The 16,029-nt window shown below is 40.8% G+C and overlaps 1 protein-coding gene across 4 annotated transcripts in view; it reads right to left on the bottom strand.

Moving 5' to 3' along the window:
* SERHL2 (serine hydrolase like 2) overlaps window positions 1-16,029 on the bottom strand; it is a 1,152,218-nt gene that overhangs the window by 151,264 nt on the left and 984,925 nt on the right. For all 4 annotated transcript variants that reach the window (XM_044060988.1, XM_044060991.1, XM_044060989.1 and 1 more), the window contains exon 11: window positions 14,406-14,482. In XM_044060988.1, the coding sequence (XP_043916923.1) occupies window positions 14,406-14,482 (77 nt within the window). The remainder of the gene's footprint in view (window positions 1-14,405; window positions 14,483-16,029) is intronic.

Genomic DNA, 16,029 nt, shown 5'->3' with positions numbered 1-16,029 from the left:
ATTGCCCTTGGCTTGTCCTGTTTTATCTTGAGTAGTACCTTTGAGAAGAGGGGCAGAGGGGGAAGGCATAAACTGAAAGGTTTTTCCGTTGAAAGGGTAGGGCATCCACCTTCCAGGCCTTGCTGTGAGGGTTCCTGGTGCAAAATTTGCTCAACTGGTGGTTCTCGAGGGAGGCAAATAGGTCCACCTCCGGTGTCCCCAACATCTGGATCAGAAGGTTGAAGCTGTTGGGCTGCAATTTCCACTCATGTGGGTCTAGGAGATTTCTGCTTAGGCCGTCTTTAGGTGAATTTTGTTTGCCTGGCAGGAATTGAGCTTGCAGATGCACTTGGTTGCTCAAGGCCATGTTCCACAGGGCCATGGCTAGCCTGCAGTGAGGGTATGAATGGGTTCCCCCTGCTTGTTTATGTACCATGTAACTGTGGGGTTGTCTGTTTTTATAAGCAGATGTCCTAGAAGGATTAGGTATTTGAAGGCTGTCAGAGCATTCTGTACAGCTAGCATCTCTTTTTGATTGATGTGCAGGATAATCTGGGATGGGCTCCCCTGAATGCACCTGCCTGCCATGCGAGTCCCCCATGCATAGTCTGATGCATCTGTTGTCAGGGTTTGGATGATGAGGGGTTGAGTGAAAAGCAGTCCCTTGTTGTGGTTGCATGCTTCTGCCCACCAAAGGAACTCTGCCCTTAGACAAGATATGATTGGAATGATGGTTTCCAGGTCCTGAGAATGCTGGCAACAAAGACTTTTTAAGTACCATTGAAGTTTCTTCATATGCAGTCATGCATATGGAATTAGCAGAATACATGAAGCCATGAACCCTAGGGCTTACAGTATTTTCCTTGCAGATAGCTGGGTTCTGGTGGCCATTTCTTTGAAGTAATTTGTCAGAAACACCTGTTTTTCTGAAGTGAGAAATGCCATCTGGGAAGTTGAGTCCAAGCTTGCTCCCAGGAATACAATCTTTTGACTGGGAACCAGTTGTGATTTCTTTTCATTGATGGTGTACCCCAATGAAGTGAGAAGGCTTTTTACAAATGTTAGGTGCTGAAGTAGCAGTTCCTGATTGTCCGCCTGAATCAGGCATTTGTCCAAGTATGGGAAAATTTGGATATTTCTCTGCCTGCAGTATGCAATGGCTGGGGCCAGACATTTTGTGAATACTCTGGGCGCAGTAGATAAGCCAAAGGGAAGTGCAGATATAATGGTGCATAGAACCTGCCCTGAAGCGTAGAAATTTTCTGCATGACTCCCTCATGGGGATGTACAGATAAGCTTCTTTTAAATCTAGAATGACTAACCACGCATCCTTGGCTAGCATAGGGAGAAGCTGCTGCAGGGTAAGCATCTTGAATTTTGGGTCTACAAGAAAGATGTTGACAGTTGATAGATCCAGGATTGGGTGCCAAGAGCCCTCTTTTCTGGGCACCAGGAAAAGTCTGGAGTAGAAACCCTGCCCCCTTTGCTCTACTGGAACAGGTTGAATAGCACTGATATTGAGCAGGGAAAGTACTTGCTTTTGAGCCTATGCCCACTGGTTCTGAGGAAGTTCTGGAAACCTGCTTGGGGTTGGCAGTGTATGGAAGCAGAATCTGTATCCCTGGGATACAATGTTTAGGACCCATCTGTCCTGAGTAATGGACATCCAGTTTTTTGCATGAGGGGCAAGTTTTCCTCCTAGGGGCACAAGTAATGGGGCAGGGCTGGGAAAGATAATTGAAAAGTCATTGTGAACTTTTTCCATAAGGGGGGTGGCTTACCACTCCCTGTTTTTGAGGTGGGGGCACTCCATTGTTTAGATATCTGCATACCCTGACACTGAAGTCTGGGCGGCCTGTTTCCCCTGGGTTTGGTCTGAGAAGGCTTGGAAGGGGCTGGAGAGGACCAGTTTTTAGAAGGCCAATGCCTACTGAATCTAGGTGGTTGCACTTGTAAGAATTCTTTAACAGTTTGCACAGATATGGCTTTTTCTTCCATCTTTTTGAGAACCTCTTCTGCTTTGGTGCCAAATAAACAGTCCTTATTTAAAATAGCGTCTAGTAATTTGGATTTGACATGATCTGGCAAGGTTTGTTCCTTCAGCCAAGCATGCCTTCTCAGTACAGACCCAGTGACTGCAGCCCTGCAATATGCTTCTAGGCCATCAAAGCCACACTGCAAAGTATGCTTACTAACTTGGTTTGCAGAATGCATTAGCTCTTGTAAGTCTTTATTTTCTGCACAATCTGGAAGTAACACCATTTTTGTTTAATTAGTTCCATAATATGCTGCTGGTACTTCAACATGTGAAACTGGCAATTCAATGCCCCGATAGCAAGAGTTGCAGAGGTATATACCTTCTTACCCCATCTGTCTAAAGCTCTGGAATCCCTGTCTGAAGGGGGAGGATTTTTTGCTGTAGTAGCTTAAATACCTTTAGGCCCCAGGGAAATGGTGTCTGGATCCACAGTAGGATTCTTGAAGAGAAATTTGTGGGAATCAGGTACTCTGTAGTACCTGTCAGGTTTCCTAGAGGCCGGGGGTAAAGTATCTGGAGTAAGAATGGATTCCATAAAAACATTATCTACAACATCCAGTACAGGGGGTATAGCTAGAGGCCAGTGCTGAGGCAACTCTAAAAATTCTCTTGAGTCTCTTTTGGACTGAGGGTAGTCTTGGCATTCCCAGCGGAAATGCTCTCCAAGTATGCAAGGTTTCACCAAAAGAAAAATCCTCTGGAGGGGAGGTAGAGGAAATGGACTCCTCTGCATCAGAATCCTCATATGTTGATAAGGGCATGTCCTGATAATCAGAAGGCAACTCAATTCTTTGTCTCTTAGTAGGGGAAGGCTGGCTTCCCTTAATTAGTGTAATAAGGTCTTCAGCCATTTTAAGCATTTGTTTTAGTGGCATGGGAGCTTGAGCATGCGTTTCGGTCGTCGGTTTTCTAGGCGTAGTGTGTAATCTGGGCCTCAGAAAATAGAACGTTTTAGCTTAGAATACACTCGAACATCTACATTTATGGTAATAGGATGTTTCAGCTTAGAATACACTCAAACATCTACATTTATGTTAAGTGTACACAACTGTACTATGTTCTTCGTGTTTCACTGTTGCAGTCATCAAATTTAGGTTGATTCCCAAAGCTAAGGAAGGGAGGAGGTAGTTAAAGAGCCTTAGGGCCAGCTATTAAGCCCTGCAAGACTGCTGTGGTAAATCCAGCTCTGGATTTAGAAAAGATAGGCAGGTGGTAATGCTTGGTGAAGGTATGTACAGAGCTCCAGGTAGCAGCTTCCAGGATGTCCCTGGTAGGGACTCCTCTGAGAAATGCCATAGAGGTAGATGCAGCCCTGGTGTAATGTGAACTTATTCCCTGTGGGGTAGGTTTTTCATGGTGCTTGTAGCAGAAATGAATGCAATGGGCTATCCATTTGGAAATGGTTTGCTTTGAAATGGCCTTCCCCTCTGCCCCTGCAGCAAAGCCAACTAGCAGCTGGTCAGACTTTCTGACAGGCTTAGTCCTGTCCAAACAGAATCTAAGTTGTCTGTGCACATCCAGACAGTGCAGTATCCGTTCCCCTTTGTTTTGTGGATTAGGGAAAAATTAGGCAAATGAATGGACTGGTTTAGGGCCACACTAGACACCACCTTGGGCACAAAGGAAAGATTAGTCCTGAGGGAAACCGTGTCTGTATGGAAAATAATAAAGGGTTCCACTGCCACGAGGGCCTGTAATTCCGACACACTTCTTGCTGAAGTGATGGCTAGAAGCAAGGCTGTTTCCCAGGAAAGGAATTTCAACTCTGCTGTTGCAGCTGGCTCAAAGGGGGAAGAGTGAGCTTTTCCCATACAAAGTTAAGGTCCCAAGCTGGAGTGGGAGCTCTCTCCTGGGGGGGGTCTTATATTTTTGGCCCCTCTAAGGAATTGTTTTAGCAAGGCGTGAGAGAAGAGGGGTGGCTCAGTATTATAATGTGCTGAAATGGCAGAGGCATGAATCTTAATTGACGAGAAGGATAGGCCCTTGTGGAACATTGCTGTTAAGTACTGTAGAATATGAGATAAGCTAGGCACCGTTGTGGCCATCCCCTGAGCCTGACTCCAGGAGCAGTATCTTTTCCACTTTTCAGCATAGGATTTTCTGGTACTAGAACTCCTCGCCTCCAGAATGACATCCTGCACCTGCTTACTGATGGATGCTAGAGGAGAGCTCATGGAATTAGCCAGGCTGCAAGTTTCAGGGTTTGAAGGTGAGGGTGCAGAATCTGGCCCGCCTGCTGGGACAGCAGGGAAGGGGTCTGAGGCAGATGCCATGGTTGTAGCAGTGTCAGACTGTGCAAGAGGGGGTACCAGTGCTGGCGTGGCCAGTCTGGTGCAATCAGTATTGTTCTTGGCTTGTCCCGTTTCATCTTTAGTAGAACCTTCGAGAGGAGAGGCAGAAGGGGAAAGGCATAAACCAAGAAGCTTTCCCAGGTAAAGGACAGGGTATCCACTCTCCAAGCTTGACTGTGGGGAGTTCTGGTGCAGAATTTTTTCAATTGGTAGTTCTGAGGGGAGACAAACAGGTTTACCTCTGGGGCCCCCCATTTGTTTCTCAAGAGGTTGAATATTTTGGGTTCCAGTTTCCATTTGTACGGGTCCCTTTGATTTCTGCTTAAGTCATCTGCCAGTGAATTTAGTTTGGCAGGAAATGAGCTTGTAGGTGCACTTGGTAGCTCAAGGCTGTGCTCCATAGCCATGGCTAGTCTGCAGAGAGAGTAGGAATGGGTTCCCCCCCTGCTTGTTTATGTACCACATAACTGTGGTGTTGTCTATCTTTACCAGTAGTTGTCCTGGGAGAATAAGGTCTTTGAAGGCTGTCAGAACATTCTGTACAGCTAACATTTCTTTTTGGCTGATATGCAGGTGCATTTGTCTCGGGTTCCATTTGCCCTGAATGCACTGCCCCGCCATGTGAGCCCCCCATGCATAGTCTGATGCGTCTGTTGTTAGGGTTTGGGCGGCAGGGGGTAGAGTGAAAGGGAATCCCTTGTTGTGGTAGCAGGCCTCTGCCCACCAAGGAACTCTGTCCTTAGACAAGGAATGATAGGAATCATTGTTTCCAGGTCTTGAGAATGTTGGCACCATAAACGTTTTAGATACCATTGGAGTTTCCTCATATGTATAATAACTAACAGATGAGCAATGCACCACACCATAAAACGTATCTCAACGATTTATTCAGAGCTGTATCTCAACAAGACAAAAAAAACAACAAACAACGAATTCACATGTGGATCTGAAGAAGACTTTGATAGCTGAAAGCGCTAATCCGTTGTTTGTTGTTGTTTTGTCTTGTTGAGATACAGCTCTGAATAAATCGTTGAGATATGTTTTATGGTGTGGTGCATTGCTCATCTCTTAGTTATTGTTGTGATTTTGCTGAGCAAGCTTAAATGGAACATTCTTCTGCCTTTTTGTTTCCTCATATGTAGTCTTGCAAATGGAATAAGCAGAATGCAAGAGGCCATGAACTCCAGGGCTTGCAGTATTTTCCTTGCAGATAGCTGGGTTTTTGTGGCCAATAGTTTGAAGTAGGTTGTCAAACAAACTTGTTTCTCCGGAGTGAGGAATGCCATCTGGGAAGTTGTGTTCAAGCTTGCTCCCAGGAATACAATCTGTTGGCAGGGTACTATGTGAGATTTCTTTTCGTTGATGGTGTACCCCAGTGAGGATAGAAGTTTCTTTACAAATGCCAGGTGTTGTAACAGCAAGTCCTGGCTTTTTGCCTGAATCAGACAATCGTCCAGGTATGGGTAAATCTGAATATTTCTCTACCTAAAAAATGCAATGGCTGGAGCTAGACACTTTGTGAACACCCTGGGCGCAGTAGATAAGGCAAAGGGAAATGCAGAGAACTGAAAGTGCATGGAGCCCGCCCTGAAACATAGGTATTGTCTGCAGGATTCTCTTATTGGGATGTCCAGGTAGGTTTCCTTTAAGTCTAGGGTTGCAAGGCAGGCATCCTTGGCTAGCATAGGAAGAAGCTGTTGAAGAGTTAGCATTTTGAATTTTGGAACCACCAGCAAGGTGTTGAGAATAGAGAGGTCCACGATAGGACGCCAGGAGTTTTCTTTTCTGGCTACCAGAAACAGTCTTGAATAAAAACCTTGTCCCCTTAGTTCTGCTGGGACATGTTGAATAGCCCTGATACTGAGAAGGGAGAGAACCTGCTGTTGGGTCTCCACCCACTGATTTGGGGGGAGGTCTGGCCAACCATTTGGGGTTGGTAGTGTGTGGAAGTGGAATCTGTATCCTTGGGAAATTATTTTCAAAACCCATTTGTCCTGGGTAATGAGTTCCCAGTTTTTTGCATGCAGAGCGAGCTTTCCTCCTAAGGGAGCAAGTAATTGAGCAGGGCTTGAAAGGGTTAAGGTTAAGTCATTCTGCCATTTTTCCGTAGGGGGGTGGCTTACTACTCCCTGCTTTGGAAGTGGGAGCCCTCCACTGCTTAGATCTGTGTGTAGCCTGAGACTGAAGTCTTGGAGGTCTGCTGTTCCTGGGTTTGGACTGAGAAGGTCTGGAAGTGACTGAAAAGGACCAGTTTTTTGAAGGCCAATGCCTACTGAATCTGGGAGGATGTACTTGTAGAAAATCTTTAACAGTTTGCATAGATTTAGCTTTTTCCTCCATCTTTTTGAGGACTTCCTCTGCTTTGTTGCCAAAAAGGCAGTCTTGGTTTAAGGGTGCATCCAGTAATTTAGCTTTAACATGATCTGGCAGGTTTTGTTCCTTAAGCCAAGCATGCCTTCTAAGTACAGACCCAGTGACAGCAGCCCTGCAAGATGCTTCTAAAGCATCAAAACCACATTGCAAAGTATGTTTACCAACTTGTTCTGCAGAATGCATTAATTCTTGCAAGTCTTTGTGTTTGGCACAGTCAGGAAACAACATCATTTTCTATTTAAGTAGTCCCATAATATGCTGCTGATACTTTAACATATGAAATTGGCAATTTAGAGCCCGAATGGCCAAAGTAGCAGAAGTGTAAACCTTCTAACCCCATCTGTCTAAGGCTCTAGAATCTCTATCAGAAGGGGTAGGGGTTTTGGCAGCAGTAGCCTTAATGCCTTTTGGTCCTAGGGAAATAGTCCCTGGATCCACAGTAGGATTCTTAAAGAGGAACTTGTGAGAGTCAGGTACTCTGCAGTACCGGTCAGGTTTTCTGGGAGCTGGAGGTAAAGTGTCTGGGGTAAGGCTAGTTTCCAAGAAAACATCATCTACAATAGCCAGAATAGGAGGGATAGCTAGAGGCCTGTGTTGAGGCAGGAGTAAGAATTCCCTAAGTCTCTTTATGGACTCAAAATAGTCCTGGCTTTCCTAGCGGAAATACTCCCTAAGGATATGCAAAGTTTCACCAAAAGAAAAATCTTTTGGAGGAGAATAGGAGGGAATGGAATCCTCTGCATCAGAATCCTCATAAGTAGATAAGGGCAAATTCTGGTAATCAGAAGGAGCAGAGATATCAGATTCCTGATGAGAAGAATCAGAAAGAAAATCGGTTCTAGGTCTCTTAGAGGGGGAAGGCTGGCTTCCTCTAATTAAGGTAATAAGGTCTTCAGCCATTCTAAGCATTTGTTTTTGAGGCATATGGGCCTGAGTCATCGGTTTGGTCGTCAGTTTTCTAGGCACAGTGCGAGTTTTAGGCCTGAGGAATTTGGTACTTCTAGTTGGAAATGATGCTGTCGGTTTAATATGAAAGTCTGTAGGCCTGAATTCACCCTCAGAAGCCGGTGCCTGCACAGCGGCTCTGGACCCATCCAAGGTAGAGACATCTGCAGGTTCCATAGTTGAAGAATCATCTTGTGGCATACCGGACTCCGAATGGGTCTCAGTAGAGGTCTGCAAATCTGTAGTACTGGGTATCAGGGACTGCGAAAGCCTCACTGAGTACCAGCAGACTGGCAACTAGCTTAACGGAAGTATCATCGACAGTTTTGGACCTATGAGGTCTGTCTCTGTCTTTATTCTTATGTTTTTTCAGAAGATTGATAGTTGGATGGCTTAACGAAGCCATTTCGGAGTACAGAGATCGAGAATGAAAGTATTTAGCTACAAAAATAGCCCAACGACAAATAGCTAGGGCGTTGAACAAGGCACTAAACTGACAGTGAGGAACATCGTGGTCTGATCCTAAACAGGTGACTCAGTAAGAATGAAAATCTCTACGAGGTATTTGCTTTCCACAGGCAAGACAATTGTTATTTTTTTCTGACATCGGTTAGAGCAAGAAAAAAGGATCCCCAATGGGGTACTTATCTTTTTTTGAAGACTTCGGGTCTGAAACTCAAAAAAGAAAATTTCAGGGGTCGGCCGACCGGCACTTGCGAACTGCTTTTGCTTCGGGCACCGCACAGCAAGAAAGACTGATGTAATGGCATCGGCTACATGTTTTATACCCCTGACGAACTGACATCATGGAAGAAGCGACAGCATCCGATGCAGAAATCCGAAGACTCTGGTATTCAGGCCGGCTGAGGGCTACCTGCAGGAAGATAACCCAAATGTGATGACTGCAACAGTGAAACATGAAGAACATTGAAAGAGAAAGGATTTAGCGAAAAAAACAGCCCGACGACAAATGGTCTGGGTGTTAACGCACAAAACCGATAGCGAGGGACGTTGTGGTCTGGGCCTAAACAGGTAATGCAGTAAGAATGAAAATCTCTGCAAGGTATTTGCTTTCCACAGGCAAGACAACTTTTTCTGACATCAGTTAGAGCAAGAAAAAAGGATCCCCAATGAGGTACTTAGCTTTAGAAGACTTCACGATTACAAACTCGAAAATGAAAATTTCAGGTAGCGGCCGACCAGCACTTGCGAACTGCTTCTGCTTCGGGCTCCTCTTCAGCAAGAAAGATTGATGTAATGGCGTCGGCTGCCTGTTTTATACCCCTGACGACTTGACGTCATGAAAGAAGCGACAGCATCTGACACAGAAATCCTAAGACTCTGGTATTCGGTTCGACTGAGTGCTATCTGCAGGCAGATAACCTAAGTGTGATGACTGCAACAATGAAACACGAAGAACATCTCTTTTTTCTGTATTTCTTGTTCAGCCAATGTCAGTCTAGCATATTTAATGTGTTTAATCATGGCACTGATTTCCACAAATTCACTACGAAGATTAAGTCACACCAAAACAAAAGTGCAGTGTGATGCACCACAGTGTGATTACTGCTGCGGGCATAGATGAGTTAAAGGATAAGGAAGCTACAGAAATTGTGGAATGTTCAAACAACCTTGCCTGAATCAGAAAAAATATAGCCAGATTCACTGCCTTCTGCTGGAAAAATCAAAACTCAGAAAATTAACTTTTATGGCAAGCGATGTTCAGTCAGTCCCACAGACATCATCTGCACACCATTTTGACAACCACAGATCCACTACAAGACTGTTGTTATGAATTAGGGTGTTGTTAAGATGTCTGATTTCCTGAGGAGGTGTACTTCCACCAGAAATGTTTGACAGATAGTGGCCCATTTCTTGACAGAAGGATATTTTACTGCAAATGAGCATTCTTCTTTGCTTGTTCCAATACTACAGCATGACAGTCTGACCTATTCAGCAGTGTTTTCTGTATCCCGCAAGTCTAAAGCAAAGAAAACCAATGAGCCCAATATAGCTCTAAGCCTTTGATTTTTTTGTTTAATAAATGTTACCACATTTGTGGGTTAACTGTTGTATAGTGGTCTATTTCAGACTGTGCCCCTGAAGTGCAAGTGTTTTCTCATGACTCTAAATAACAAGACTGTCGTAGTAGAAGACTCTAGCCAAAAGAGAAATTGAAGACTTTTTTTCTTTTTTTTTTTCCATAATAAATCTTTATTGTTATATACTTTTCATACAAAATTATAAAATACAAACTAACACTGCAACAATCACACCAAACAATATATAATATTTACAAAAATGTTTCCATATAAGACATTAGAAATATAAGAAAAACATAAGAATAATTAGTAAGTTTCCAATATTGAACAGTTTGATTAGACATTTCTCTCCACATATAGCAATGATTATTACTACCTTCAATTCAAAAGTTTTATGCTAATATAATATTAAATATCTGTTCCCAAATTTTCGGATTATTGATACCCTTACTATGTGAATTTAAAAGTAGTTTATGAGCTAGTATATGTTTTGTCGCCAACACTCTGAAGTTTTGCCATGATGTTTTAGTTGGGTCTAGCCAATCTGAAGCTATATAAAGCTTCATTAGTAAGAAAATATTAATATGAACTATACTCTGTGATCTGGTAAGTTCCTTCGGGAGAATATGCAAAATCATAAATTTCCAAGACAGTGTTGTACTTTGGTAGCCCACTTTCTGAAGTTGAATTTTAAGGGAATTCCACAGTTTGTATATACACTTACAGCTCCAGAACATATGAAGAAGATCAGCCGGTTGAGTTTTGCAGTATGGACATGTTGCAGAGTTTTTAGAATTAAATTTATGCAGGGCAAGGCGTGTATAATATGCATTATTCCAAATCATCAGCTGGGTATATATAACAGTTTTTGAAGAGAAGTAGCTTTAATAGTCAATTCAATTGCCTTTAACATATTACTTTTATCTGTCAATAATATTTTCTCTTCCCAATAATTTGATAACAAAACTTTACCTTGAAATTTAAGTTCTTTAATTAATTTATTCGTTGCTGTTATACATTTAATATCCTGTTGGTGAGCTTGCCACAACTCAGAGCATTTATTTATAGTCTCTTCATCCAGTTTAAAGTTTTGGAGGTAACTTATAGTAAATTCTCTAATCTGTCTAAGAATAATCAGGTAAATTAAATTCTTGTCTTATTTGGTTGGGCGATCGATCCAGATGTTTATATATATCGATCATAGTTAAATTAACAATTAATGGAAACTTCTTTAGATCAATTGGTTGTTCACCTTTACATTTGGGTTCCTGTGAAAGGGCTGAAAGACCATCATATGCTGAAGTAAATCCAATGATTGAAATAGACACTGTAAAGATAATATTTCAGTTTTAATGTGTTCCACAATCCCATATACCTTCAGAATATCTTTACCCAAAAAGGGCATTGCTTTAGGATTAATGTTCAACTTTAAAATATATTCATAGTTGAGGGTTAGCCAAGTTGGTGTCCATTTAGTACTAGTTATCTCATGATGGCCAATCAGATAATAAATTTCAAAATTAGGCAACTCCAGAACTCCTTTACTTTTTGGGGTCATTAATTTGTCATAAGATACCCTAGTTTTCTTTGGTTCCCAAATAAATTTAGCCAAATCTTTATGAATTTGTTTAAAAAATGTTCTTGAGAGGGATAAATGGGCTGACCGAAAAATATACAGTAACAGTGGCAATACATTCATTTTTATAATAGAAACTTTTGCTAATACTGGCAAGTGCAAATTTTTCCATCTCACAAAATCAGAAACTATTTGTTCCCAAACTATTTTAATGTTATTATTATAGAAATCTTTATTATCTGTGGAAAACACAACACCAAGGTATTTAATATTATCTTTGAATGTTACCTGCCCCACTAAAGGTAATAATGGGAAAGGTTTAGGTGTCTTTAAAGGGAATATATTGGTTTTCCCCAAATTAATTTTATAGTTAGAAACCTCTGAAATATCATTAACTGCTTTCGATATCTTCTCAGTGTCTGATATTGTAGATGCACAATAAATATTCAGATCATCAGCAAAAGCTGCCATTGATAGTTTAGTTCCATACATTATTGGGACATTATGATAAACCTTCTGCTTAATGTATAAGAACAAGGGTTCAAGATAAATATTAAATAGTAAAGGGGACAAAGGACAACCCTGTCGCGTTCCCGACCTAATCTGTATTCTTTTGGAAAAACTTCTGTTAATATACAGTGTAGTATAAGGATTACAATATAAAATTTGTAAGATTTGAACAAATTCAGGGGATATATTAAAATAAGGTAAGAGATGAAACAGAAAATTTGTGTCTACCCTATCAAAGGCCTTCTGTGCATCTATTATAAGAGCATATATATTCAGATTATTTTGCTTAGCATGCTCTATCATAGTATGTAATGAAAGTGTATTATCACTTGTTTGTCTGCCTGTCATAAATCCAGCCTGTTCTTTAGATATTATATGAATCATGATTTGCTTCAATCTAAATGCTATAATTGAGGTTAAAATTTTCATGTCTACGTTAATTAATGATATCGGTCTATAATTATCTGGGTTCTGGGGATCTGAGTTAGCTTTATGTATAAGAATAGTTTTGGAAGCATTAAGATGAGGATCATGAATTTTATTCCTAATTATATAGTTAAACACAACTGAAAGTATCTTACCGATAGAATCTGCAAACTTCTTGTAAAACTCCACTGTCAACCCATCAGGACCTGGTGATTTCTTTGGTTTCATATGCTCAATTATATATATTATTTCTTCTTCTGATATTGGTTTAACCAAATCATTTTGAATATCCTCTCCTACTTTTGGAAACTTAATCAGGTGTATAAATTGTTCATAAACTGTATTAGAGGATATAACCTTCTGCCCCTCATAAATATTAGTATATATTTTCTCAAAGATATCAATAATATCTGCAGTTTTACGATATATCTTATTATTAAGTTGTATTTCTGAAATTTGCCCAGTTGTTTTTGATTGATTAATGATCCTAGTCAGCACTCTCAATGGCATTTGAGCATGATTAGCATACTTAACTAGAGTCTTATAATCTTGAAATGTTACTCTAGAGTTTTGAATTAAGAAGAGATCCTTTTGACATTTAAGCAACTCTTTCTCTGTTTGCTCGTTAAAGTTTAACATTAGCTCTTGATCGAGTAATTTAATTTTGGATTCCAAGTTTTGAATGTCTTTATTTAATATTGTTTTATAATAAGAGGCTTTTTGCAAAAGGACCCCTCTTATTTGTGCTTTAACTGCAGCCCATTCAATATCTGGGGCATTCTGATGTTGAAGACTTTTTTTCTAAGGTACTTAACGTCTGCATTTTTTGCTTGACATGAAACATGTGGGCCAGGAGAACCAATGCATAAGAAGATAGACAGAGAGAGCATCCACAAGGTCAAAGTGTAACCAGTGGCACAACTAGACCATATTCTGTAGTTACCAGCATTGGGCCATGAGGTGTAACAGTGAAAAACTGAGCTCTCTCTGGAAACTAGTCTCTGTATTTCGTCAGTCACATGCCATCAAACACTGAACAAATTGTGGATGTGGGAACCTCAGAAACCCAACATGTGGCACTGAGGGAAGCAAGGGAATAGATATTAACCACCACTGGCAAGTGACCCATCATTCAAGAGTGACAAAAGAAAATGCCACTTGCAGGGCTTGACTGGCACACATTACCTAATGATGGGAATGCAGGATTCTGCTTCTAATTAATCAAAAAATAAAAAATCCACAACAAAGTGAACTGAATGTGAAGCAGGAACAGTGGAGATGAATAACCAAATATTACTCCCAAGACTGGGTACCAAGGAAGCATGTTTCAGCTTAATGTCCTACACGTGGGAAAGCATTAAAATTGTGGATGATTAATCACTTAAGAAAAACAACCTACTGAGAGGAGCAGAGACCACTATTAACAGCCAGGCTTATAGGACTTGGGCTTTGCCAGTGAATCCTTTAACTTGTCTGTTTCATGCCTCTTGGCTTCCAGAGTCCACTGACCAGTCATTGCAATATGCGGACAGCATCAAGACCAAATGTTATGTAAAAAGATGAGCCTTGTGATCAGTGCTGGACACCAAGACAAGGCAGTCCAATCAGCGTATGCGATGGTCTAGACTAGGGATGGCAGGATCAGACGCAGGCACTTTCATGAAAGGGCTGCTGAGAGATGAATAAAACAGTTTGCATAGCTGTAAAAAATGGACATTTGGACAGTGCATGCCATCTGATAAAGTCCATGGAAATGTTATCATGAATCAAAGGTGATGTGCCCGCTAAAAGTATTGGCCTTCAGAAGCTTTCAACAACCATGCAAGATGGCACAGGAACGATACCTAGATATAAACTGAGTGTAGAAAGTCTCTTAATTCAAGATCAAGCCGTTTCTAAAATGACCAAGGATATAACCATGAAATAACCAGTTTACAAAAAATCTTAAGGTTAAAGAGGAAAAAATATTAACTGAAGTGTTTAAAACAATGTGTTTTCTTATATTCTGCAATGTTTCTGTATTTTAAAATAATACACTAAAGCAACATCCAATAAAAACTCTTTAGAATTCCAGTCTTATACTCTAAGGTGTAAGAAATCAACTGCCTCGCTCTGTAGTTGTTGTGCTTCTCCATGACACAGTAGTTTCTGTGCACAGTACGTGTTTACATTCCATATGAAAGAACAAAACAACACATAGCACACATGTAGAGTTGGTTACTTACAGTATTATTAATACACTAGCTTGAATTTTCTTCTGATACTCGAGGCACTGTTCCAAGGGGGTCCGGTATGGAGTGTCCTGGAATGAAATTCACAGCATGAAAGTCTAAAAAAATCAGTTAAGAAGCATTTTATTTCTGCCAATACAAATTTCTATAGCCGCAATTATTTTTTACCCTCACCTTTCACCGGGAACCTGTCTGTTAAAAAGATCTTTGCAAAAACAAAAGTACATCAAAACTGAAATGCAGTCAGTTGACTGGAAACTTGTATAAAGATCTATTTCTCTAAGGCATCTATAAAGATTGAATGTCACAAAATGCCATAACTCAGTCCAGCAGTTCTAGAGTTCACAGGCAAATCTGCATCTAAAGAACAGTACTACTGCACCTTCAAACACCACAGTGTTACAACAGAGTGTAAGCGGTTCTGCTGTCTTATGAAACAGATCAACAATGCAGCACATCAGCATTTTCCTTTCTTGTGTCTTAAAATCCATTTATCAAAACAGAAAACTGCACCATTAGCACTTTCAATTTAGAAACAAGATGCCTATCACTTAGACTGATGATTGTCTTTCGGCTTTTCCCGGTTAGGGGTCGCCACAGCGGAACTCCGGTCCGCTAATGATTGGCATAAAACATACAAAAATATATAGCCAAAATGCTACCACCAAGGAACCTACTGTAACTCCAAAGCTTGAATATAATCTCAGACAAAATCCTTGTTTCATTTGAACATCTTGATACTTATTGAAACAGCATAGTTCTGATGCAGGTTCAATAGACTGGACACCTCTCTATAAGCTGACATTGCCAGAGAAGAAAAGAAGTCTCAAAGAGAGCCAGATATCCTATCCCTTAAGTCTATCCTACAAAGAAAATAAAGAAATGAAGAATCAGTGAAGACCAAAAAAAGTCCTATATACCCTGCCAGGGAGAGAAATGTCGCCAAGCTGATCTATCGGCTGAAATACCCTGATGATCAACAGCTATGGCAGGCTCCGAACTTCCTAAACAAAGAAGTCTCATTTGTGTGCAACTCTCAGCCAGCAGATCTTTGATTTCATTACAACGCATCTAAAACACTCATGCTAGAAGTGTGTGACAGAGCCAGGAAATGGTCTCTTTAGGGATACTCTAATAAGGACAGACGTGGACTTAGACTAAATATTCAGGCTGCACTGCTCTGTAAAAGAAAGACATTTGAAAAGGACAACTATACTGTAAACTTTTGCACAAACAACCCCTAGAAGCAAGCAGCAAACTGCTAACCCACTTATAAAACAGGATTTGACAAGTCCAAGGAAGAGGAATGCCCCTCTTCTGACAATAAAAAACAGTAATGCCAATACATCCAGCACTTTTGTTACAAGTTTACCTGTCAGTGGATTGAAATGTAAGGGACAGTTTTCAGTCACCACCCAAATGCAAATAAAAAAAGAGTTGCCGTAGTAATAATACTACAAATTTCTAGCCCCAATGAGACAAATATATCAACATAATAATATAGCCAGAAGAGATACTAGACCCTCAACAAAATTACAAATATTAACGGGTAGAATGCCTGGAAATAAACATCAAAACAAGATATAGAAACCAATGTAGCGGTCCATCCCTGTTGTCA

This window comes from Protopterus annectens, chromosome 2.part0, assembly GCF_019279795.1.
Source record: "Protopterus annectens isolate FY-2018-M chromosome 2.part0, PAN1.0, whole genome shotgun sequence".
In the NCBI taxonomy this organism is placed as follows: domain Eukaryota; kingdom Metazoa; phylum Chordata; order Ceratodontiformes; family Protopteridae; genus Protopterus; species Protopterus annectens.
The sequence above is the reverse complement of the archived record's forward strand: the minus strand, read 5'-3'. Positions and strand labels throughout refer to the sequence as shown.